Source organism: Apus apus, chromosome 1 (genome assembly GCF_020740795.1).
Source record: "Apus apus isolate bApuApu2 chromosome 1, bApuApu2.pri.cur, whole genome shotgun sequence".
Taxonomy (NCBI): domain Eukaryota; kingdom Metazoa; phylum Chordata; class Aves; order Apodiformes; family Apodidae; genus Apus; species Apus apus.
The window spans coordinates 200,374,454-200,400,127 of NC_067282.1; the positions used below are offsets into that span (position 1 = coordinate 200,374,454).

Sequence of the window (25,674 nt, forward strand, 5' to 3'; positions counted from 1 at the left end):
TGCTAAAATTTTTGCCTACTTTGCAAGTCTAAAGAAAGAAAAGGTTCACTTGGCCCTCAGCATAATCCCCGTAGGACAGCTGCAATCCTGAACAGATAGCTATAGTGTTATTAATCTGCTCTGTTCTGTATGTTCACATACTGTCCTCATCACCATGACACCTAAACATCTATGTAGAAATGCACAAAGCAAAGCTATGGCTCCTCTTTACTAAATTAATGGTGATTCCTTGACATGACCCATCTTAGGACTATGCAGCAAATAAAAAAAATAAGTGCAAAGTTGCAATCAGGACAACTTTCTCCAGCTGGATGCAGCCACCTGGGTTTTGATCTGAGGCCTCCATGGTGGTTAATCCAGCCCAGAGCAGAGTTGGATTAACTTTCAATTTCAAAATCTTGCCACTGCAGAAGGGGCAGGTTTTAGCTCTGAAGAAATACGGGCAGCTCAGTGAGGATGAAGATATTATTTTAAGTATGAAGTCTCCACCTCAACTTCACCCTGTGTGGCTGGATCTGTACCTCTTCATCATCATTTTTTTGGGTACATGTTAAATTGAAGGGACTTCAGTCTCACCAGCCTGTCCCTTTTAAGGACCACTTTCCCACTGCTGCTGACTGAGAAGTAAATCCACGCTTTGCGCAGGATGCAAAGCAGGGAGGAGGAGAGAATCACAAATAATTTTGCTTCAAATCTGCATATGGAAAAGTGAGATCTTTATAAATTTGCCCCATTTCACAAGGTATAAGTGCTTAAAAATGCTTCATTAAAACGTATGTTCTTTTGAAATATTTATTTTCCTTTTAATTACATATGAATTAGCTGGAAGAAGCTGTAGGGAAGCCCTCTTACTGACTTAAGCCTTCTCAGCAGTTTGTTAAATTCTAGCCTCAAATCCCTTGAGGGAATAGTGGATTCAAAGCAGCTTTTAATCATACTATAAGGAGGGTGAAGTAGTATGTAAGTAGGTCATAGAGAAAGCATTACAAGTGCATAGGTTATTGCTTTATTTAACAACTACAGTGTAACACACTTTTCAAAGCACATTTGCTTTTGCCATTTAAAAGTTAGAGGCAAGAACAGGGTCAAATGCAAAAAGAAGCCCTTTCTATTAAAGATACTGAGATATGACTGAAGGAGAGCTTATAGGGAGAAACTGCATTCGAAGAATTTGATTCTCAAACATAAATTATGTAGTGTCTGTGTATGTATTAACTCTCGAACACAGAGGGTAAGGAAAAACAACGACCAAAACCCCTGAATGTTTCACACTGTTACAGGCTCAGCTCTGTTATTCGTAACATTAAAACCAGTTTTTTGATCAGCACATGTGTGCAAAATAGCAACTTTTATCAAAAACAACAGCAAAAATGGAAATTTTGATCCATTACCAGAGAGATATGAGGAAAGGGGATGGCAAATGAAGCTGCATTAATTTTTACAGCATAAATCGGACAATAGATGTAAACACTGGCTTGGAGGAGCTGCATTATTGCTGTGCTATCGCTGCCTGCCGATATTAAGCTTTCTCAGCTGGTGGAGCATATGGCAGTTTTGAGGAAGGAACCTGGAATTTGGAATCAGCAATTCTCAGGCTTTAATCCTATTCCAGCTACAAATGTTGCCTCCCCTCATTTCAGAGGCCCAGACCCCACTTGCTGCCACAGTAGCATCATTTACTCTTTGTGACTCAGTTTCTCCATACATGTAAGCAGGGCAGATGAAGCAATTCCACCTCACATTAGCAGGTTAATCACCGCTCAAGGAGCTTTTCAAACACAGAGCTATATGCAATTTCTCCAAACAACTCAACATTTGAAAACCAAACACCTCTTCAGAGAAAACAAACAGCAAAAACCCACAAGAAGTTCAGCTGAGGAAAGCTATGGGTTGAGTGGTGGATTGCTGTCAAGTCTATGAGCTCACTGTGACATCACTGCCTGTGGCTTTCAATCCGTGAATGACAAAGAGAGCAGACACCTCTTCCCTTCCAGATCCTGCACCCAAATTCAGCATGGAGCTCACATCCTGTCCCCTCTCCAGACCCCCTCCTCACCCTTTCCTTAGTTGCCATTCTTCTAATCAACTTGCCCCCCAATCTCAGGCCAAGGAAATGCTACCATTGGAGGCACTTCAAGGGAGAGTTTCCAAATGACTTCACTCTCTCCCAAGCCTGCAGGGCAGCATGAAGAGTTCAAATCCTCAGCTTTATTCTCCCCTAAGCCAATGAACATGCTTGGGATTCAGCTTATCTCTGGCATCAAAGCAAGTTTCTAACAGAGGCAGCAGAAGCAGAGCTCAGCGACAGCGGTGTAAATTTGGAGCGGGCTCAAATGACTTCACTCAGGATCTTCCACTAATGCAAGGGGAAAAAGAAATCTGGTATAGATAGAGCTAGTGAATGCAAATGAGGTGTTCACTATCTTTCACAAAGAAATAACCTTCCAGGCAAACCATGAGCCTGAAAGTAGTAGCATGGCTAAGAGCAGAAAATAGAGGTTTTTGGTTTGTGCGGTGGGACGTGAGCTTACCTGCCTATAAAGAAGCAGAATAACTTTTACTACCAGACTTCTAGGGGGGCAAGAAAGGGGAAAAAAATAAAAGGATATATTAAAAAAAAAAAGCACACAAGTACAAGTCACTCAAAGCACTTGGGCAGAGCTAATGAACGGTCTAAGTGCTGTGAACAATTAGAACAAAACTAGTGCATGTCTTTGAGTGGCAAAACAGTAATGGACCAAATTCTGCACTGTTTTTCTATTTGTGAAGATTCTGATCATTTGTAACAAATCCACCTTTGCCAGTTAGATCTAACATTGGAATAAAGTTTTGCATTGTGAAGCCTTAACCTTTCAGTAAGGATTTTTTATTTATGAAACCAAACGTACAACAGTCTCCCCTTCATCATATTTTGAGAACTAAACCAATTTATTTATAACCAAAATCCTTTAAAAAAGAAAATTTAATTATGGGTTAAAGCTGATCAATGAATTTTAAGTATTCAGACCTCATCCTCTTGTGAGCCCGCCCCGCTTCTGTAGGCTATTGTAGCTAATCAGTAAATTTCAGAAATAAACGTAATTTAAAATTAGCCTTGTGAAAAGGTACCTCAAATTAAGCATTTCTAGAGCTTTCACTTGAAGCACATTGACATTATGTAAACTCTGGTTGCTATAGTAAAACTTCCTACTCAGTACTTTTTTTTTCTTCCTATTTTATACCACTGAAGATGTGACTTCATCCCACTGTGGGTATAAGGCCTTTGTTCCATTTTGCGGGTAATAACTTAATCTTTCCAAAAACAATTAGTCAAGATTTTATTGCAGAAAGCAGACACTACACGTGCTGGAGGGCTTTTAGGAAAGGCCTTTAATTTGGAGGAACACCCTACTTTGCTAATAGCATGCAAATACTTGGCATGGTCGGTCATGAGGATAAGGTCCAATCCTGCAGTGCTGAGCAGGACCTGGTCAGTACCATTTGATCCAGCTGGGCTACCCAGGGTGCTCAGCACTGCATTTAGCAAATACTAAAGCAAAGTAGTAACAAGTAAATATTTGCAAGACCAAGTCTTACCCTCCTGTTATTTACAGCCCTATTGAAGAGTGTCCCTATTGATCTGTAGGTGTTGCCTTTGTGTAGTGCCTTGTGCCTACAGACACAAGACCAAGACTTTTGTCAACCCAGTCTTATCTCAACTTGACAACAGGCATTGACTCTTTCTTACTCTTTTTTTTTTTTTTCTTTTTTTTAATGAACCACCTTTTCACCCATTGACTGATTCCATCAGCAACCACCATGCAACCAGGAGACAAACGGGAGCATTGTATGAACTGGACAGAACTGATTTCCTACTAGACAGCAGGCACATTATTTATGGTAAAAAAGGGCACCTTTCCAAACAACACTGGAAGATGGAACTTAATGCTGTTGGATTTGGCTATTATATTATCTTCACAGGAAAAAAGTGTAATCTCGTATTACTTAGGATAGGAGGAATCACACATCTGGTGGTCTTGTCTGTGTTGCTTCATCCTCACCACATGTAAGAGCCCCACTTTTCCCTTTGCGGGGCAAGAGAAAGGCCTTCTGTAACCAAAAAACTGCCTCCCCTCCATCCAAACCCACAGGAACAACTACTAGAAGACACAAAAACCTCCTTCATTTTATATACATTTGAAATTTCTGAAGATTTTTGCCCATCTAGGGAGATTGGTTCATGGGAGAGATGTGGATGGTGAGGATGGGTTGAACACAGCAAACTACTGGTGATGCTGGAGGGCAGCTCCAACTCCAAAAGCAACAGGCAAAGACAAGTGTGAAGTTCTAATGTGGAATCAGCAAGGCAAGAAGTTCAGTATGGGACATCAAAAGAGACAGAAAGCCAAAAGAAGACTTATTTTTAAAAATGTAAATAAATCTGAGGGCTTTATTACAACATCTAAATTAACTGACTGCACGCCACTTCTAACAGCAGGATCTTCATAAGGTTAACCTCCGTCTCCCCTTCTCATTCACTTCTACCATGTGCTGCTCTTTCTTTTTCACTGCAAACAAATGGATCTCACCTTATGCTCAAACTGTAGCATCTTTAAGGTAGGAAATTTAAGTTCTTTTCTTAATTTGTTCATGAAGTGCCTAGAATACATCTCGTTCCTCAAAAATAACAAACAATCACCCTGATAAGATGTAAAGTAACTATCTTTGTTTGACATCATTATTTCCCGCAGACAGAATCCATTAAACCTCAGACACGAAGGACATAAAGAAGAGGCTCCTGCAAGAAATGTAAGGCATTCACACGTGCGGAAAATTGCATTGTACCAGGTTTTGTTGGCTTTTTTTTCTTCCTAAATGAACACTGTAAGGATTGATACGTAGGTCAGATCCAAAGGTCCACCTAGTCCCTCTGATAATGTCTTGTAATGGATGCAAAGAGAAAGAGCATGGGTATGGCAAGTGCATCGTGATCCCACCTTCCAGCAACCAGTGGCTGAGGGACTTCCTAGAGTCAAGGACTACATCCCAGCCAAGATGTTTACCAGTCTCAAAATCACTGATTCAATTTTTTCCCAAAATTCTCTCTCTGAAAGGAACATTTATGAAGTCATATGTCTATTACTCCCAGAGGTGCCTGTTCAACAAGCTGTTCTCAACAATTTCGGAGATCTCAGGCTCAGTACAACAAACAGGAACACTGTCTGTATTTTCTGAAGCAAAACATTAAACCCAACTTGGTGTTTAACTGAAAATGCTTCGCTTCAGTAGAGCCACAATTAATTTGCAACTTTTAAAAAAATCCAACTCATTGATAACACAATTTTGTAACAGAAAAAAGCTGAAACAATGGGGTTCATAGGGCAGGGATCTAGTTTGACATCCCTTTGTGAGAAAGGCTCCTTAGGAAAAAATTTAATCACTTTGAATTGCTATATTTGGCGGGTGGGGGTTATCTGAGTTAAATGTATGCTCATCAGCCGTGCACAGACAAATCTCCATATGATTCACTGGAGCAGCACTGCAGAACACCTGATGTTGCTGATGCAGTTCTGTCACTGTTTTGTTATTTTTAAAGGGGGTTATATAACTCTCTCATTAAAATTAAATGTGGGCTGAAATGATGCAGGCAAATTCTCAGGCTTTAGAATGAGCTTCTTCCTCGCAGTATAGCTCAAAATAGATCATTTTTAGGCAGAAGAGAAGGAAAATGAAACCAAAAGGTTGTTACAGTTGAAAATCAAGTCCCTAAGAATTTAAGTTTTCTGATAATACACTGTTTCCTTTCTAGAGGGCCTCAATTCTTCAGATGCTGACCTGCATCTTCCAGGGAGAGCAGGTGCAGGATTTGAATCTTAAATTTGCTCCGTAGCACAGCTATCATATCATCCACAGTTATCTACACTTGCAAGGTTCCGTTTCCAGATGATCTACGTTTGGGGAGCCCTTGCTTTTCTCTTCACTCCTCTATTTGTCTAAAAGGGATAGTAAACGCCTGTATCCTCACTCTGATTTCCTATCAGTTTTTTCCCCCTGTCCAACCCTCTGCTCTATCTTCCTCCCAGTGACAGACTGTTGTCTGGCATTCTCAAAGGCTGCTCTTGAAGATGACCTGCTGATTTGCTGCCATGGGAACTCCGGAGCAAGGACAGCATTTACCCCTCACACACCGGAGGGCACAAGCAACAGTTCCCGTTGCCACCCTTCTCACCAGTGAAAGTTTGCCCTCCTCTGTCTCAGAAGCCTTGCAAGAGACCTGGGAAGGCTGTGCCTTAAATAACAAAAGTGCTGCAGCCTCTCCAGCATCCAGCAGCAGCCACTGCTCAATTATTGGGAGGAAGGTGAAAAAGTCTAATAGCATATGTGAGCATGCAAATTGCTTTTCAAAACTAGTGGAGAAAAAGCTTAGGCAGCAAAGCATAAGACTCAAGAAGAACCCTCTCTAACATAATGGCAGAAAGCATTATCTTCATATAAGTGCCATATTTAAAACTTCCTAAGCAATTTTTTTGGTAACTGTATTCCTTTGAATCAGAGACTTAACTTAAAACTAGGTTATTTCACCTGAACAAGGGACACAGGTTAACACATCATCCACCAAGTGTGCTACGTGCAGAGACGAGCAAGTAATTTTCTCCTTACCCCACCCCCTAACACAATTTTGCATGTTTTAATTGAAATAGAAGGATCATTTTAACTTGGCTGCATTTTGCAGGGCAGCTTGTGATCCACACTGTGTCAGTCTTGTCAGTGTACTGGCAGGTTCACAGACCTACGATACTCTCCTACAAACACCGATTCATAAGAGCCTAATCTGGTAATGTGGGCTTAATGCATAATATCATTTCACAAGCCACCTAGAAACTGAGTACAAATTTGGGAGTCAATGCTTTCCAGAAATGTCAATTTAGCCACTAGTTCAGAAACCTGGAAGATGGATCTGTCTGATATTAGCCCACAAAATGGTCACTGATCTTACGACTATCAGAGAAAATAAAGTTGTGTGTAAGAACAGCTAAAATTCTTTTTTACATCCTGCTCGAGCTGGTTACTAGCTATACTATCCCAGTCTCAAGACTGAAGTGAGAGATGGGGAAATTGGGGTCCAGATCAGGATTTACTCCAAGTTTTGGAAAATTTCTACCTCCTTCTATCCAATATAGTTAACCTTCAGTGCACCATTAACTTGCTAGGAGCAGTATTGAAGTGACTTTCATTGACATACTTGCTTCCGCTGCAGGGCGAAAATAACACAAAAGCAAAGCAAAACAAACAAAACAAGGTTTTTGCCACTGCAAGAGTGTCGGAGGGAAAAAAAAAAATAAATCTGTTTTTATTTCCTCTGTGAGGATGCCAGTGGTCCTGTTTCATAAACTCCAGTGATTCATCCCCATCCTAGGCAGCCAATCATTCAGCAGGTCAAGTAGAAATGGGCTGTAGAGCCAGCAACTCCTGCTGCCCTGATAATGCATGTCATTCCAGGCATGGCGACATGCTTTCTCAACAGCTGCCATTTTCAGTTACCTTTTCTATGGCTGACATACAAGTAAATGTGTTGGAAGCAGTAAAACAGTCATAGGAAAGCAGTTGCAAAGATAAATAGCACCTGCACGTGATAATCTCTAATGTCATTAGAGGGGAAAGAAGGATGTGTTTTGAAACAGGATTTTTTTCCTCTGAAAGCATCTCTTGACTTCGGGGGGGTTATGTGAGTGTGTGTGTGTGGGACTGAGAGGGTTTTTTTGTGTTTGTTTGTGGTTGTTTTGTTTTTTTCTCAAATAAACATCCAGATGTTTCTCTCGGTTATAATCTTAATAGATGTAACTAGGGGAAAAAAAACAACTCAAAATGCCCAGTGATAAAGAAAAATCTTGCAATTCACTTGTAAGAAAGATTTTGTATAGCTAGATTTTGCTTGAATTCAGTAATGCTCACTTTTAGGAACACAAAGGCTCTAATTAAGGGGAAAGGATTTTCTTCAGTCGATTCTTTTCTGTCTTTATTCCTTACCATCTAACTTAAATTTCATGAACTACTTGTTCAATAACTGTGGTCTGAATTATATGTAGTTGCATTCTTTTCTTTGCAGACGGAAACTGCGTGGGAGTTTTGAGGGCACAGGACTATAGAAATAAACACCCATCAATGAAAACATGTTTAAACATATGTGCACATATGCACACAGATCTATACCTGTATTTTAGATGCACAGTACGTGCAAATTATGTACATACACCACATAAGGATCCTGTGCCTGCACGCCAATGGTAAATAAATAAAAAAATAAAATAACTGTTCCCAATAACAGAGCTGGAACAAGATTTCAAATGCATAAGATTATCCATATTAATTTATGGTAATCTACAAATGAATGCTGCAGAGACAGTACAGGTTATCCAAAATGGTACTTGCATTTAATGAGAAACTACCACAAAATATCTTCAAGACAGATTTAGTTGCATCTTCTGATACCCTCTGAATTAATATCATGCAAAAAACAAAGTACAAGCTATGTTTTCCCTTTGGAACAACTGGCTCTTGAAATGCCAAAGGAAAGCCAAGCTTTTCTCTCCATACAAAGTCCTCTTAGACATCTTGCTTTCAGATTTCATCAACTTAGGTGTTTTCAGGGCTGTAAGCAGTGAACTTTCCATCAGCAGCATCTTCAGCTAATTAACCCTCCTGATTACAATAATTAGTATTGATTCACTCCTGAATGACTTCTTAAGTATTCAAGCACAATCTACACTTGCAGTAAAACTTCTAGATATGAATATTAATTGAATACTCTCCTTTGTTTTTCAGCCCCAAAGGTATAGTTTGCAATCTTATATACTTAAATTTGATAACAGAAACACTTCAGTTTTATTCTCATTTAACAAAGAATATTAACATGTTGATGTTAGAGATTGTGGTTCATGAATCTGAAAAAAAAAAAAAAATCTAGACAAAGACTCAAATCTAATAAATAAATGAATATAATTCACTTCCATTTCCTATGGCAGCATGGAAAGTCAGCTCCCAGGTTAAGACTTATCCTGCTCCCGCTCTCACAGGTAGGACCGAGGAGGGTCTTTCTTTTTGGCATTACACCTGGTCATTGCAAGAACAAATAACAACTCATGCAGAGTCTGAATGAGCTCTCTTAGTGCTGTTGTGGAAACAGATGTTGCCAAGTTTGACAACTGCAAGGCACCACATTGCTTTGTGAATGGGTGAAATTCAAAACAGGTAACACTAAGGACACCTGAGATGCTCATGCACAATAGCTTTAAACCCAAAGCTAACACTTTTGTTAAAGCATGCAAAGAAATGGCTTGTGTTACAGATTTGCTTCACCTTCTTTGATGTTAATAGTAATTGTTATGGCTCAAAAAAGCAATATTTCAGCATATATGCATAGAAAGAATTATTTTTTTTTAGTAGGGTTCACACAGAATAATTCAAAAATTAGTCTTTGATGTGAATGCAATGTCAGAAAATACCCTGAGAAAAGAACAAAGTAATTGTCAATCCAAGACAAAAAGCCGTAGTATCTGTATTTCATACAGCATTTTATCTGAAAACATAGGAGCTACTGTAAGTTTAGTATGAACTCACCTGTGAGAAGAGCGCTTGGGAAACAGTTTTAGTATTGAATAGTCCTTAAAAGTGGCAGCTGGGGATGCTGCCCAGATGTCTGGTGGTGTCTGCTACAAAAGTGGCATTCACCCTACTGTGGGCAATCACTACAAGGGCATTTCCAAGCAACACAGAGCGAGGGATTCACTTTATTGCCACTGACAAAGGGCAGCAGCTGCTCCAAAGCCCAGGCTGAAGGAGAACTTGATTTAAAAAATACCCCCCCTCCAGTTCTGGCAGAGCAGAGCAGTTGGGAACGAGTTAATGTTTCTCTCAAAAGAAGTTCTCCCAAGAAAGTGAATTAAAGCATGGTCCCATTATATTAAACACCATCCTTGCTTTTTTCATGTTTATGCACAACACACAGCACACAAGAACTACCTGAGAATGCATAACCTCTAGGCTTCTTGTGTGTTTTATGCAATATTACCTTTTTGTTCACATCATCTCTTTCCTATTGATTTACACCATCTCAACACAGAAGCGAAAGAAATGCAGTAACAATTTTAAAAATGTAAAAAAACCTTAGCAAGTACACAGAGGCTTTCCATAAAACATTTTTTTTGGTTGAAAATACATGCTTTAGAGAACTCTGACTGCTACCAATAAATCTTTAATGCCCTTTTTCTTTTTTTTTTTTTTTGATTAAGGGGTCCAAGAGACCCCTCAAGCCATAAAAATCATACACTAGCATCCAAGTTTAAAAAAAAAAAAAGCCAAACCCCTTATAATTAATTTATCTAAATAAAAAAAATATAAACCACTGATAAATATCTCTCTTTTCTCTCAGAAAGAGTATGGTTATCACTAAAAGCAATATGTTTACTTAAGATGTGAAGTATTTAAAGACTTTAAACAGTTTCAGAAACTCCACATATTGATTACAATTCATACTATTTAAGACACAAGCTGCTGTCCAAGTAGTAACTCAACATTTTTTCAGAAGCTTTATAACAATTTCTTTTAATAATGCATAAGGTACACGAGCATTTTGCTGTATTCAAACCCCAAAATTGTTAACTCTTCTCATGCTAAACTATGGCTGTCTAAACAGAAAGATAATTCACAAAATGTCATGTGAATAATTTGTTAGATTTTGGGATAGGAATCATCCAGGTAAATTATTCTGCCTGACCTTAAAAATTCTAACACATGCTAATAGCTGGATTATAAAAATGGAAAGTAGCATGGGCTCCCACTTTGAGATCTGATTTATCATTTTTATTGCATTTTCATTACCTAAACAAAATTAGAAACAGTATCTTCAAAACAGCAGTTAAAGTTGATGCGATCAGGCATAAAATCAGGCAAGGGCACATTTGGCAACTGTATTTGCCAGACTGACAGTAGTATTGTGAGCTTTCGGAATCAGTAAGTTTTCTCACCACAGTTAAAGGCGAGGTTAATAATAAATCTCCAACTTAATGCAATGGGCATAATTGTAAGACGCAAACCTAACCCTCCCCGTGCTATTGGCAGCAAATATCAAATGAAACTACCACCACAAAACAGACAATACACTTTGTTTCTACCGTATATACAAAAAGATGAAGGGAAATGCAAAAGGGGCTGAGGAGTGAAAAAAAATACAACAAAACCACAACCCAACCCACCCCATCGCCAGACATACGTTAAGCTAGTTTGACAGCACCATTGTTCAGCTGTCCCATTGTCAGACCAAAAGATGTATTCAATGCTACAATGTCTGCTAGCAAATAAACAAAAGACTACATTTTTCAAAGCGGGGGGCCAATTCCAGCAGAATTCTGTGTCTCTGTGTGCGCGAGTGTGCGTGTGTCTGCGTGTGTGTCTGTGTGTGTCTGAAAAGAGTAGTAGATGCTGGCCCCCCACTAAACCTTGGAACACTAAGAATATATATGTGTAATCCCACATCCAGGAGTATTTAGATCTTTTTAAAACATCTTCAAGTGGGGAAGACTAGGTAGAGCATTAGTAACTATTTGCATAGGCTAAGTGAAAATTAAAGTGGTATTTAGGGCACTAGCTCTAATATGGAGTCTCCCTGAGCTTTTCCCATGCTTATTCCATGCTCAGTGCATAATAATGAAGCAGGCAGAAATATTGCAAAGGAGGTGATAAGAAATACCAGCTCTCATTTAAGGGGAAAAAAAAAAAAAAGGAAGGAGATAGATATTTATTTTTCCCCCCCTCCTTGCCCTCTCCATACATTTGTCGTCACACACGAAAGGAGCGATTCTAACTAGTGGAAAATGCTACTTGCACCCAGCAATGCCTGTCTTTTCCTTTAAATAGGGGAAACTACTTAATACACAGCACGGTTATAGTTGCAGAGGGCCCAGGCAACTCGAAAGCACGCGTTAAAACAAAGGAGACAACATACCTTAAAAGCAGCTCCTCATTTCTCATAGTAACAGCGGATTTGGGACAGCGCATGCTTTCTGCACCGATATTCTCAACAAAAGCCAGTTCAGAAGTGCGCTCAAACATCAATGCCACAGTAGCTACTCACTAATGGCTACTCTTTCTCTCTTTCTCTCTCTAGTCAGACGCTGAGTGGTGGAGCAAAGGGGCCCCTGCAGATTCACTAAGCAGAAATAATCCTCTCTGACAAGTTATGTTGTCTGGGCATATTTTACATTAATGCACTGTGCTGCCTATAGGGGTCTTGTTTGCGTTCACTCTACTCTAGCTGGTGTGAGCTCTCTTAATTACCATCCAAAAAAAAAAAAAAAAAAGCAACATCCCGCTCACCTCCCCCCAAAAAAAAAAAAAAAAAAAAAAAAAAGGAAAATAAATATATTTTTATATATATATAGCTGAAAAAAAAAGGGGGGGAGGAATCTATGGGTGAAAGAGGGAGGGTTTTCTCCCTCTGGAAGGATGGATGCTTGATATGAGTCTTTTGTTTGCCCTGCGAACTCGGTGAATACAGTGGCAAAGAGATGCTGTGGCTCGTGAGGCTTGTGCACTTTCAGGCAATTGGGTTAGAGGCTCTTTCTGGGGCTCTGGAGTCGCAGCTGGAGCTCCTGCTCTCTCCCTCCTTCCCTTCCCTGTTCAAGGCTGAGTGGCTTTATGGGACCTGCCAGCTCACATCAGAGAGACTGGGGAGTATTAATGCAAGCACCTGGGGATCTTCTTCAAGTTTTCCAATTTTCTTGGCAATTTTAACCCCTCCAAAGCACAAATTCAAAATCTGTCCAGTTTTAACCCCTCCAAAAACATAACTTGGATACCAAGTGACCGAGTTTGCTTTAACCCAGACCCTTACACTTGGCTTTGGCAGAGCTCTTGGAGACGGGAAAGGGTGTTGCATTATTCAATGATTCACTCACTTCCCTGTGTATGAAAGGAACTACACAGGGACACTGATTCCAGGGAAACAGCCTCTTTGGCCTGACTTAGGAGATCCGCCGTGTAATTTGTAGAAAGAGGCTGTGGACTTCCCAGCTGCCAAGGTAGTCAGAGAGGTTTATTTTCACATGTCGGTTTCAACTTCTGCTGAGCAAATCTTTAAATCATACAGCTACTCTTGAGGCAGGAGGATCGTTGGGTTTTTTGTTGTTTTGGTTTTTTGTTGTTTTTTTTGGTTGGTTGGTTGGTTGGTTTGTTTTTTTTTTTTTAAATCTACATCAGACACTTGAGTAGGTGCTTATTCAGGAGACTGAAAAAGTCAACAGAACCTTATCGCTTTTTTCAGTCAAAGGCTTCTCTGCACCACTGTGGCAGTAAAATGCATCTTAAAAATGATTGTCTTTTCCTCTGAGGGCCTGTTAACGTAACAACATGCAAAACTCAATAAGCACGAAGTGTCTAAAATCGACAACTAGTCAAAAAGGCCACTAGGAGTCAAATACACTGAGATGCAAGTAACTCTGGACCTCAAAACTTTAATTCAAACTTTCACGGACTTCTGGTTAAGTCTGTGGTTGTTCTGACTCTTTTCCTACATTATATATTACTGCCTTAAAATATACTGCTACAATATCCTGATGCAGTGTTACTGCTTCTAATTCCTTAACAGAAGTTGTATTTTAGGGGCTTGGTCTTTATGGTAAACTTGAAGCTGGGAATGAAGGCAAAGAGGGAGAAATCACCAGGATAAATATATTGATAGCAAGATCTTGCCTTTCTAATAGCAGCTGTAAACATCTATTAAGGTCATACATTGTTTGCAACAGAAAATATCCTTTTGTTCTACACTTCTTGTTCAGCACTGTGAGACCTTGGGATTACTTTCAGTCATCCTGATACAGTATTTGTCAAATGACCAAAAGACAAGTTTAAGACCAAACCCAGGCATAATCTACTTCTAGTGATGTCAGGAGAAAGAGCTGAATACGGTGGTTTAGGAGACATGGCTATCATGAAGGACTGCAAGTCAAGAGAAGACAGGTTTCAATTTGCTTCCCTTTTGATCTGCTGGGACTCTAGTTGCACTTGGAATAAAAAATAATAAATCATTTTAATGATTAACAATTCAAACCAATTCCATATTGAAATGTCATGCTCCAAGGTCAACCAAGACAACATAGCTTGTACTCCATGCTAAAAATATCTGAGCAGTCATGGAAGGCGGCCAGGAAAAAATACTCAGCCAACATGACAAATCCCATACCTCCTGCCCCAAATACTAAATCCATTACTACCATTTCAGGCATGGCCACCAGCACTCCAGATTCCTCCTCCTTCACTGTTTGCCTCCAAATGACTTTTGTGTGACATTACTCACCGTGACGCCTGGGCTGCTCCAGACCAGCCTCGCCCTCGTGAGACTTGATGCATGAGAAGAGGCAAATGCCAGAGTATTTTGCAGAATATACAGCTGAACGGGAAGTGTCAAACAGTCTGATAAACCGCCACAGTTTTCCAAAAATATGGCAAGGATCATCATCTTAAGACACTACCAGCTGAGGGAACAAAGCTTTCTTTTCAAGCTGGAGTAGAATGGCTCACACAGAGCCCTTTGGAGGGAAATCAATGGGCTTCTGTTGGGCAGCTCCACGCAGTTGCAAGTTCTTGATCATTTCTCTGCTTAGAAAGAAGGCGAAGCAGCAGCAACAGGACATAAAGTGAAGTATTATGGAAGCACTCATCTACGGCCAAAGGAATAAATAAAGAAAAAAGAAAATAAAATCCACAAAGCAGTAACACAGTCAGACAAAAAGAACCTACGCTTTCTATCACACATAATGAAACGTCTGACAGAACAACATCTGCAGAGGGATCACAGCTGCTGAGGATGAGAGGGAATATGAGTATTATTTTTCAATTGTAAGATGTACTAAGCAGGAGTGCCTTTAAAATAATATGGCTAAAGGGGAGATTAAACCAGATGCACAGGGCTATCTGGCATCTTTCAAGAGGAAAGTCCAGCTGTGGAGTTTAAATTCAACATTTAGCATGAAAATTGATTGTAGATTCATAACTGGCATGTATATATTGCGGAATGTTCTGCACAAATTACATTCAGTGGAAGTTTAATAGTTTCATTGTCCTGTGTTTAACATAAACCCAAGCCTTCTACGTATGGCCTGTGAGTTTGCTAAATTAATTCTGTGGTGGTGTGAATCCTTCAATGGCCACAGGGATACCAATCATTTGCAGAGTTAAAATTATCAAAATTTCTGTGGCAAACCAGTAACAATAAGCAACTTATATCAATTAAAAATATGCCTTCTGTGCTCTGCTTCTGCCTCAGATTATTCTTTAAAAATATTCAGAAGCCCTAAATAAAATGGCATTTTACTACACTAAAGCAATACTACCAGCCAAGCAATGAACTACGTTTTATGACAGAAAAAGTCATGGACAAGTGTGCAGGACAAAGCCCAAAACTCATGAGTGCAATCATGAGAGGAATAGAAAGCCTTGATTCATTTTCCCATTTCACCACATGTCGCCGTGCGAGATCTTATGCAAGCCAATTAACCTCTTGCTCACATCTCCATCTTTAAAATGGAAAAACCCAATAAACTCCAGAGCAGTGTGACAATAATACAGAAGACTAAAAGCTGTATAAACCAGTGTATTATTGTGAGTCGCACAAACATTTAAAATATATCTTATCACAAGAGGGACTTGCAGTTGAAGTCTCAGCTATCCGCTGTTCTGTGCAGTTATTTAGGCTCAAATCACATTTGTTTTTTTTCTAGGTGTGAAAAGCTACTCTTTAATCTGATAGCATTTTACTGTTTTATATGGTTAAATCCCACCTTTGAAGTTGAGCAATTAGTTTAAGCTAGTCATCTAGGGTTTCTCTATTGTCAGCAAGGAGAGATTAGTTATACTAAAGAGCATTACCATCTCTCTCCATTGACTTCAAAGGGATAAGATCCCTAACTTTTAGATACATATATTAGGAAAGCTGAATCCCACCTACGTGCCTAAAGCAAAGGTGAGAAACCCCAAGTTTCTGCTGCAGTATCACCAGTGCACTGGAACACTGTGACCTCTGTGACCTCTGTGCTGGAGCATGTCTGGCACTTCCAGATGGAGCTGTCACCCACCTACAGGATGTCAACAGCAATCAAGCTGTAGCTAAGGCAAGATTCCCAGGTCTGAAGAAAAGCTGTATGTTACACCTATGTAAAGTTTGAAGTAGGAAGGAAACTGGCCTCACCTTCAGAAGTGGAACATATGGAGAATTTGCAGTGTGCTTTGGGAAAGCAGAGAGTTCACTTGGGTATCTCTTCCTAAAATCTAGAAATGTGAGCAGCTCATGGCCTGCAGCTCTTACCTTGTTAGGGCCATGAAGATAATCAGAGGGCTGGAACACCTCTCCTATGAAGACAGGCTGAGAAAGTTCAGCTTGTTCAGCCTGGAGAATAGAAGTCTCCAAGGAGAACTTATAGGGGAACCTTGCAGTACCTGAACGAGACCTACAGGAAAGCTGGAGAGTGACTTTATACAAGAGCATGGAGTGATGGCAGAAAGGGCAATGGCTTAAAACTGGAAAAGGGTAGGTTTAGGTTAGACATACGGAAGAAATTCTTCACTGCAAAGGTGGTGAGACACTGGACTAGGTTGTCCAGAGAAGCTGTGGCTGCCCCATCCCTGGAAGTGTTCAAGGCCAGGTTGGATGGGGCTTGGAGCAACCTGGTCTAGTGGACAGTGTCCCTGTCCATCCAAAGGGTGGAATTAGATGATCTTTAAGGTTCCTTCCAACACAAGCCATTCTGTGATTCAATGACTGTATGATGCTGTGGAGCAGGAAACCAGGTGTTGCTAGAACTAGAGCGCTGTGGATCACTTCACTGGTGAGAATATGAACAGCAGGAAATGGGCTATAACTCAAAAAGTATTTCATTAGGCTTTACCTCTTCACTTACTAAGTTTTTTGTTAATTTTTATCTAGACCAAATAATTGCATATTTGTCTCTGTTTCCTCCATTGATTTATTATTTGTTGATACAGCCTTTAAGATAGCTGTACATGGGAGATCAAATTTGCTGCAGAACTCCAGCAATCTGACATCTAAGATACTACTTTTATTAGGAAAGCAGCACCCATCTGGTATTAGACTGACTGTCTTGCATTTGCTATTTGTATTATGCATGTAAATACAGGTGGGCAAGTTCCTCTACTGTTACAAGCCATAAAAATGCAAGACACAGAGACACGGTTCCTCACCAGTAGATATTGTAATATAATTTAATGGTAAAACCATATTGATCGGTTGTAGAAACAGCTTCACACTTGCAGACCACAGACACTAACTCTATGGGTTGTGTGTGTTAATCAGACCCACAGGATTTGCAGGTGTCTTCTCTGTGAGTAGGAAAAGGCAAATTCTTTTCAATCTCCTGCAGTAGAGATGCAGAAAATCGTAGGTTTTTTTTATTTAAGCAGGCAACAAAACCAGTCTAACATTTCCCCACATTTCCTTTTGTCTGTTTTGGTAGATCTGCTAGATTAAAAGCCTAGCTTTCCTATCTGAGTCATGGACGTAGCAATTACTTACCAACCTACAGGTTGGTCTGGATCATGCAAGAGGTCTTTTCCAGCTTTATTTTTTCACCTGGAAGCATCCAAGGAGCACCACAAAAATTAAATAGCACAGGCAGAAAACGCTGAAGTACAAAATGTTGCATAAATGTTGGAGATTAATATTTGGGCAGTGGAGAAGTAAAAAGGTTTTTTTGCATTTAAAGCACAGGGCAAGACCGGTACCCTCTGCTTCTCTCTATTAGAAAGGTGCGTGCTGCCTCCCTCCAGCATTCAGCAGTGCTGACTCTGTGTGTCTCAGCATCTGGAAGACAGAGGCACCAGAAGGAACACACCTCCCCTATTAGACGATGTGCTCTGGTGCTTCTACCTGCCTCGACAGGGAAGGGGCAAAAACTGCAGCTTGTGCAAGTCACAGATTCTAACACATAAACACACTGTGTGTTTTTTTAAGGCTGGAAACACTGGAAACAACTTACAACTGGCCAGGTTTTGATTGCAGACATGGCTACTCTACAAAGCAAAAAATGTATTTGGGAAGATCTACATGTCATAAGAACGTCTGGCCTGCAACTAAAAGGAGGGAGAAGAAAGACGATCAAAAGAGCAAAGAGAAACAGAGGAGGCAACAGAGCACCAGATCTAAAAGAAGAGAGAAAAGAAGGGAGAGAGAGAACAAACACAGCTGGTTATAGAATAATTTATTTTCTCTTTTAATTTAATGTCTATTTAAGCTCCAAGTAGAACCTGCTCTGTCTAAACAGGAATATCTTTATTCTACACTTGTAGTAATGCCAAGATCATCACTTTTAGATGTTCCATGTGGAATATCAAAGATCTTGTGTGCTTGGGAGCACAGTCTAAGGAGAGTGAACTTGGCCAATATATACAAATGTATAAACTCTGTCTTAACAGATAAGAATGAAGGTGAAAATTGTTAATAGTTACAGATGAGAATTTAATGGCTACTCATCCTCTTAAGTTAAAATTAGAAACAGAATCACATTTAACAGTTTTATCAAGCCTGTTTTAAAACGATCTGGTGGTGCTCTATGCAGAAGGTTCATTTCACACATCCATGAAGTGTATCCAACACTAGGGAATAACATGGATATTTAAAAACAAGATATCACCAGAGAGAGTAATATTCAACATAAATTCATGTACAAGTGAAAATGAGGTAGGAGTTTAACTTCTTGAATCTGGTGCCTAAACGAGTGGATGCATCTAGGTCCCTTCCAACCCAAACCATTCTATGAATCCATGATCTACCAAGAGAATCTTTAGCAACGAACATGACTTGAGAAGTGGACCTTACTCCTTCACTGTCCAGCATTACCTGTGGGCTTATTAGAAAAACTTATGATACACCAAGTTGCCTGGAAAGGTAGGTAATGTGGCATTGTCCTGTGTGTGGAAGGGAAACAGAATGAAGGTCGTATGGTTCAAATCAGATTAAATTATCTTTGCTTGCAAAAACCAGTTGAGAACTCTTGATTCATTACCTGATAATACTGAGTCCCACTTTGAAAAAAAAGAAAGGAGTATTTACAGAATATGTATTCCCTCTGAAGGGAAGGAAATGGATCAATTTTAATACAGCTGCCATAAAAATAAAACTAATAACTACAAAATAATTCTTATTATTTTATAAGTGAATTAGTATATACATTTGTTTCTGCAGTTTTTACCCTCCCTAATGAATTTCACTGCATGATAGAAAAAAAAAAATCACATCACTTCTTTTAATACTTTAAACTTTCTACCTAACATTTTTTATCCAAAGGATACTCCTCCTTTCTCCCTTTCTCTTTTTGTCTTTAAAAATCTATTAACATTGATTAAAAAGGAAGAGCTGGGATATAAAACTTCGTGTGGATTTACTGCACAATACATTTTGCTTTGACCTTTCTCATGTAATCTAACACTTAACAATTTTCTGCAAAATCTTAAAAAATAGCTAGTAATTTTTTGGTGATTCTAGTGCCCAAATTCCTAGATGAGTTTCACTGGGTCTGTAGTTCAGAGTCAGGATGTTGATTTGTGGGGAAGAAGAAATACATCAGATCCTGTGAAAACACCCAGAAGAGGGAAGTATTTGAAAACCCATGATGAAAAACCTGGCCAAAATGAAGCTCTAGGCCAAGGCATTCCTTAAAATGTCACAATGCAAGTTTTTGAAGAGAAGTCTCAAGCTCAAATTTGCTTTTATTATCCTGTCATGTAACTTCAAATTTAATCATACTTTTCAACAGTGAGCTAACTATGGAGAACATTGTCTAAATCTTACTGAAGCGATGGAAGCAGCATGAGAAGTAGGGCAAGTCCACTCACAAATAGCTCTTTCCATGCCAGATAAACTGTTCCCACTAGTTTTAGAGTATGATGTAATCATATCCTAGGCCACAGAGATACAAAGGCTCATGCAACACTAAGCTATCTGATAAAAATATGATACCTGTTTGTGAACAAACTGGATCCTAATTTTGAGTCACAAAGTGACTGCACTTTGCCTGACCAAACTTTTTATATAGCTGGTTCCTTCAGACATGCTTTGGCCTGACTACTGACACTTAACTTTGGCCACTTAACAGAGAAGCCCAAGAGCATAATCACTTTTGGCTTCCAACTTGATTCAAATTCAACACATCATGGATCTCCCTTTGGCTGTACAAGAAGCATAAGATGAACTGGGGTCAACCTAAGGATCTCAGTTAAGCAGAAATAACTGGATGAGAGGTCTCCATCCTGATTTTGTCTACAAATCCTGCTTCCAGAAGAATATTTAGGCAATGGATGCAGATGTGGCAACAGTTCTCTCCCTCAAAATGGGCTGTGCAATCCTGCCCGTGGTTCTTTCCAGCCCTGGTATGAAGAAGATGTATGTGGAATACAGAAGTACATGTGGCAGCTTCAAAGTGAAAATAAAACACGTAACAAAAGAGACTCACTTTCAGACACGTTCCCTGCCCCATAACTGATAAATGCTTTTCATTCAAAGGCATAATTAGACCCACATTTTACCTACCCCCTTACCACAGCCAAACACCAGCAGACTCCTCAGCACTCCCATAACCAGATACTCAGATACCACTTGTCAAAAACAATTTCTCTCCAGCACTGATTTCTCCCAACACCTACCATGTTGCTAGCACCAAAGGCTCATGGAGCCCCAGAAGACTTTGTGAAATGAAATGGTAATGGAGGGAAGGGCTGGCAGGCCAAAGGGGTGCATGAGGAAATGAGTAATTTACCTAAATTCCTCCCACTTCAGAGCTCACTAAGGTAATGCTGTGGAGCTGTACTTCTGGGATATCTCTCTGTGTTCTTGAATCATCTGCCTCCATGCGTGGCCAGGGCACACAGCCTTGTGGGACCCACCCCCCTTCAGCCAGACACCCAGACACAGCCTTTCAGTGCTAGCAGCATGTTCAATGCTTCAGCAAAACCTGTGCTCTGATCTTTACAAGTGCCAAGAAGTCTGTTAAAGCCTTTACATATTGCAACATTAAATGCCTGGTAAATCACCACATCATTTTGTGCTTTCACTGTTCCCAAATCCACATCATTCATCTTTTTTCTGCGTAGCCAAACCCTGCAAAACTTGCAGAATGCACTTAACTCCAAATTAACACCCTGTAAAAACAGTTCCTCCCTTCTTCTCATATGCTGTTATATGTAAAATCTACACCCAAAGTTAATTTCTTGCTGACCTTGTGCTGATTAATGCAAATTAAATTACATGCTAATTGCCCCAAATGGTTTGCATGCAGCCCAGAAAACAGTTCTTTCTGCTGGTGGTAAAATACATTTGTGATTTTTTACACAGTGGTAACATTAAGTCATTGTTAGTCTTGCAGCATCTTCAAAAATCGGATGTTTTTGTAGCAGCTTTTAGAAAGCAAGAAAAAAAGAACCTAAAAAAGCATTATTAACTTCTGATCCAGTCTTGCAGAAACCTCACTTCTACCTCGTGGGAGGAATTTTATGGCTCGTTCAGAGCTCAGGCTCTAAGATGCATTTTACAAAACCTTGAGCCAGTTTTGTTAAACCTGTCACTCCCTAATCCCCTTTTGCTTGTCAGCAGAGTACAGAGGCACTTGATTTTGGACGTCTGATTTGATAAGGGGTGGAGGAAGGAGAGAGGGAAACAGGGACTGCTATTTTAGATAGATCCTACAATGTTCTTGCAATTCAAGAGAGAACAAGGAATTATTTCAAACAGTGATACTTGGCAGAGAAGCTCTTAGAAAGTGGCTGTATATCGTGTTCCTGGGTATGAAGCATTGTTTTGGCACCAAGACTGAATCCCAGTCATCAGACCTGATATGTGATGGTTTGCTGGGGCTCTCGTTGGCAATTAGCATGGGCATCCATGCCACTACCACAAGAGCTGGTTGTGCACAGCTCTTCTGCAGTCCCTGCAGTGGCTGACAATTGCAGTATAAATGCATTTTGCATTTATAACCAGCAGAGGAGATAAAATTTCATTTAGGTCAAGAGAAAGGTAGTGGATAAAAGGACCCCAAAGGTGGTGTTCTCTAACAGAATGGTGGCTTCCTCCTCACAGGCTCTGCTGCAGTGGGTGGTCACACTCTACTCCATTAACTATCCCCAAGTAGGTAAACGAGATTATGCCCATTTTATAGAAGAAGCAGCAACACAGAAGAGTTAAGTCAATTGTCCAAATCTGCACGTGCACCATGAGGCAGAGCTGGAAACAGAGCTTGCTGAGAGAAAAGCAGTGCAGTCAGATATTACTCCCACACGAGCACTCAAGTCTAGAGAGGATTTATGTCCTTTCTGCCCCATTCACAGGCAATAGATGCCCAGACCATAAAGGCACACACCAGTTACTCCACATGCTGCTAGCCACACAGAGCACCTTTACCCTGCAAACAAAACATGAGACATGGTAGCAAGAAGCCCAACTGATAAAAAAATGCATATATATATATATCTATAGCAAGCCTTAACTGACTTACTGTGTAAGAAGTTGTCTTTTTTATAGTCTTTTCCATTATTGTTCCACTTTTAATTGATGCTATTTCTCACTCCCCTCACACTCATGTCCCTGTTTGGCCTATTTTGGTGGCAGACCTCCTTTCTTCCATATTCTTGACTTTGACTTCTACTACAAGTGGAGGCTGCCAAAATCCCAGACTCCTTGCACGACAGATAGTACAATTTACTCTGTTTAAAACATGAGTTCAAAGTCAATGTTGAGAAAGCTTAATAGCTAATACCTGAGCCAGTAAATCTCCTCAATTCAGAGACAAAAGTGTGACCACCACCAACACGAGCACTGCTCCACAACACTGACCCTAAGGGGCCTGTGTTGTTGAGTAACAAAAGTATTCCCCTTCCAAAGTCTCTCCTGAGCAGAGACTGTCATGTCACACTCTGTTAAATTATGTGTGATGGGTCTGTCGTTAAGATTACTCTGTAGAAAAGACAGCTTGGAGGCTGCCAGATTCATTAAACATCTTCAGTGGGACTTCATGGGGGCCTTTCACTTACCCTGAACAAACAACAAACACACCCTTTGTGCACAAGAACAAAGGGAGTTTTTGCACTTTTGTTTGATGTCAGTCACAACTGGAGATTAAAGCTTCTGCTCAGTGGATTTCAAAGTTGTCTCCCCCCCTTCCAAAGCTGCTCCTCTTGCTGTTTGCTAGGCACTTCAAAAAGGTTTACAGCAAAAAAAAACCCCAAACAGAACAATATTAATAACAATCAGCTTCAGAAATGCTACGTATTTTTGGCATTTGAATGTATTTCACTCATAGATATAACTGAAGAAACGAAGTGCGGGAGTAACATATGCAGGAACTGTATTTTTCTTTGCAGCAGAGACTAGAAAACTGGATTTGTAAACAGGATTTTCTGTGTTAACTTGATGCACGGTAGGCTCTGTTCCATTGAAAAAAAGACGTAGCCCAACTGAACCTGGATTTGGGAAAGACCAGTTTCTGTTTTCCTAGCAAAGGTTGCAAATGGGGGAGGTTGTATTAAGCCCCTACAGAATACAAGTCATGGTTTCTCCTGCAGTCTCCATGCTCTGATGTGAGTGAGAGATGGATGTTCACTGGTGGCATCACCAAATGCCTTTTCTGAAACCTGTAGTGTATACCAGTGAACATCTGTCTTTCAGAAGAGGCATTCAAAACTAAGCAGGATGATGTTCAGAACAAGATTGGACAATTTGTCATCTTAGGGACAACCCAACACATGTTCCTATGCAACAGGGCACCCTAGCAAGAGTCCACCTCCCTTAGATGTCACTTCTGGCTATCTAAAGGGAAAACAGGTGAGCTGCTATAAAAGCTGCAAGAAATATGGACAAATATTGTCTGGTTCAGGAAATAAAAAAGCAAACCAGGAAATCAAAACACTTGTCTGGAATGCAGCAAGGAGCACTCAAACATAATGCTTTCTCGCCTCTGATTTGTAGGGTCTAATAATTTAAAGTCTTATCTGTGAAGCAGAGATCAGCAACCACCTCTCATCTCTAAGCATTCTGACTCAATTATGTGTAGCAATTTGATCCAGCCCAACTCTTCCCAAACTGAGAAGACAGGTTTTTAGTTTGTTTCATTGTCCTTTTCCACACCTCCAGCTGCAGAAGCCAATTAGATAGGAAAGAATATAAAGCAAATGAAGGGTCACGATCTTTTACCTAAATCCTTCAGTGCTACCAAAGGATGGATGAGACCATTCTGAGTATCAGAGCCTTCCCCTTCAGCCGAGATGTCACACATCAGACAGCAAAACAGGAAAGTGAGAAGGCACCACAAGAGTGACTGACTGAAGGAAAATGCTTTTCAAAACAAAGAACTGTTTCTATACTTCAGTTGTGCAAGATGGTGAAGACTTTAGTGCTGCTGGATGTAAACTCTCTTTGGATGACTGCATGAGTCTGAATTTATGTTTCTTATAATTCTATCATGACCTAACAGTAAGAAAAAAAACCTGGTTTTCACTTAAAATAATAGATTTAATGGAACATTTTTCTCAAATCATCTTTCCATACTGCATTTGAACTAGGTGTCTATTCAGTCTTCTAGATCTTCCTCGCATTGACACCCTGCACCCCGTGTATTTATTTTTTAGGCAGCTGAGACATATGACTTGGTACACACTTTTAACCAGATGCCAGATCATGGCTAAAGTGACAGCATATAGAAATGTGTGCAGCCATTTAAAATGTGCCAAGCCAGAGGTTAACAGAAGCACAATGTGGATGTGATTTCTCATTTAAAGCCCTTTCTGTTCCAGTCATGTTTAGCTGTGTGGAGGCTGTCAACAAATTCTGATATTTGGAACTTCTTCTGTGGCTCAACACAGCTCTTTCAAGAAATACCACAGGAAGTTTTCTAAACCCAAGCAATTTGGGGATGATTGGGCAAACCCTGTGATTTGGACATGGGTTTTGCACGCCACTTCTTCCAGTGGTCCATCTAATGGCATTCACGTATCTTATCTGAAGCACCTAGGTTTTCTGATGATGCTACGTAAGGAACCGGCTGCAAAATGTATTTCAAGTTCTTCGTGTTTGACCAGTTACAGAGAAGTTTGTAACTTTTATTCAGAGGCCCACCTTGCTACATATGCTTAGTAATTCCAGTATGAAATGATCCAACTATTGCACGAAGCAGCAAACATGGTTAAATTCTCAATTTTGTGTCAGCTTACTCTCCTTCAGACACAAATTATGCAGGAAACCTCATCAAAAGTTATGCACTGATGTGAATTGGTAGCACAGTCCTTTAATACACAGCAGCCCCATCATTAATATTAGGTTTGCTTTAAATAATGAAACAAAAATAAAAATATTTCCCAGAGGACACAAACTATAAAGATGTAAAGTCATAGTGTGGGGAAGAAAACAACTGTGTAGTTCAGAACATCTTCATAAGCACTTAAGCAAGCAGCCAAGGGATGTACACAAGGGGTTCCTATCCCACAGGATCTTTCCCGCTCACTTCTGTGTAATTTAATACTGGAGTTGGTGATGTAAAAGCTACAATCTAAGGCAGTGCTACAATATGCAGATCACTCATGTGCTGCAGATCTCTTACTGTACCAAAATGTCTCATCTCCTTATTTCCAGTTCATAAAGCTACATCA

General features: G+C 40.0%; 1 protein-coding gene across 4 annotated transcripts in view; it reads right to left on the reverse strand.

The window, feature by feature from the left end:
- CELF2 (CUGBP Elav-like family member 2) overlaps window positions 1-25,674 on the reverse strand; it is a 377,540-nt gene that overhangs the window by 245,808 nt on the left and 106,058 nt on the right. For 3 of the 4 annotated variants that reach the window (XM_051635627.1, XM_051635617.1, XM_051635609.1), the window contains exon 1: window positions 11,981-12,187. The exons of the other annotated variant lie outside the window; for it this stretch is intronic. In XM_051635627.1, coding sequence (XP_051491587.1) covers window positions 11,981-12,087 — 107 coding nt within the window. In that variant the 5' untranslated portion in view covers window positions 12,088-12,187. Of the gene's footprint in view, window positions 1-11,980; window positions 12,188-25,674 lie in introns of those variants that run through there. 4 annotated transcript variants of the gene reach the window in all.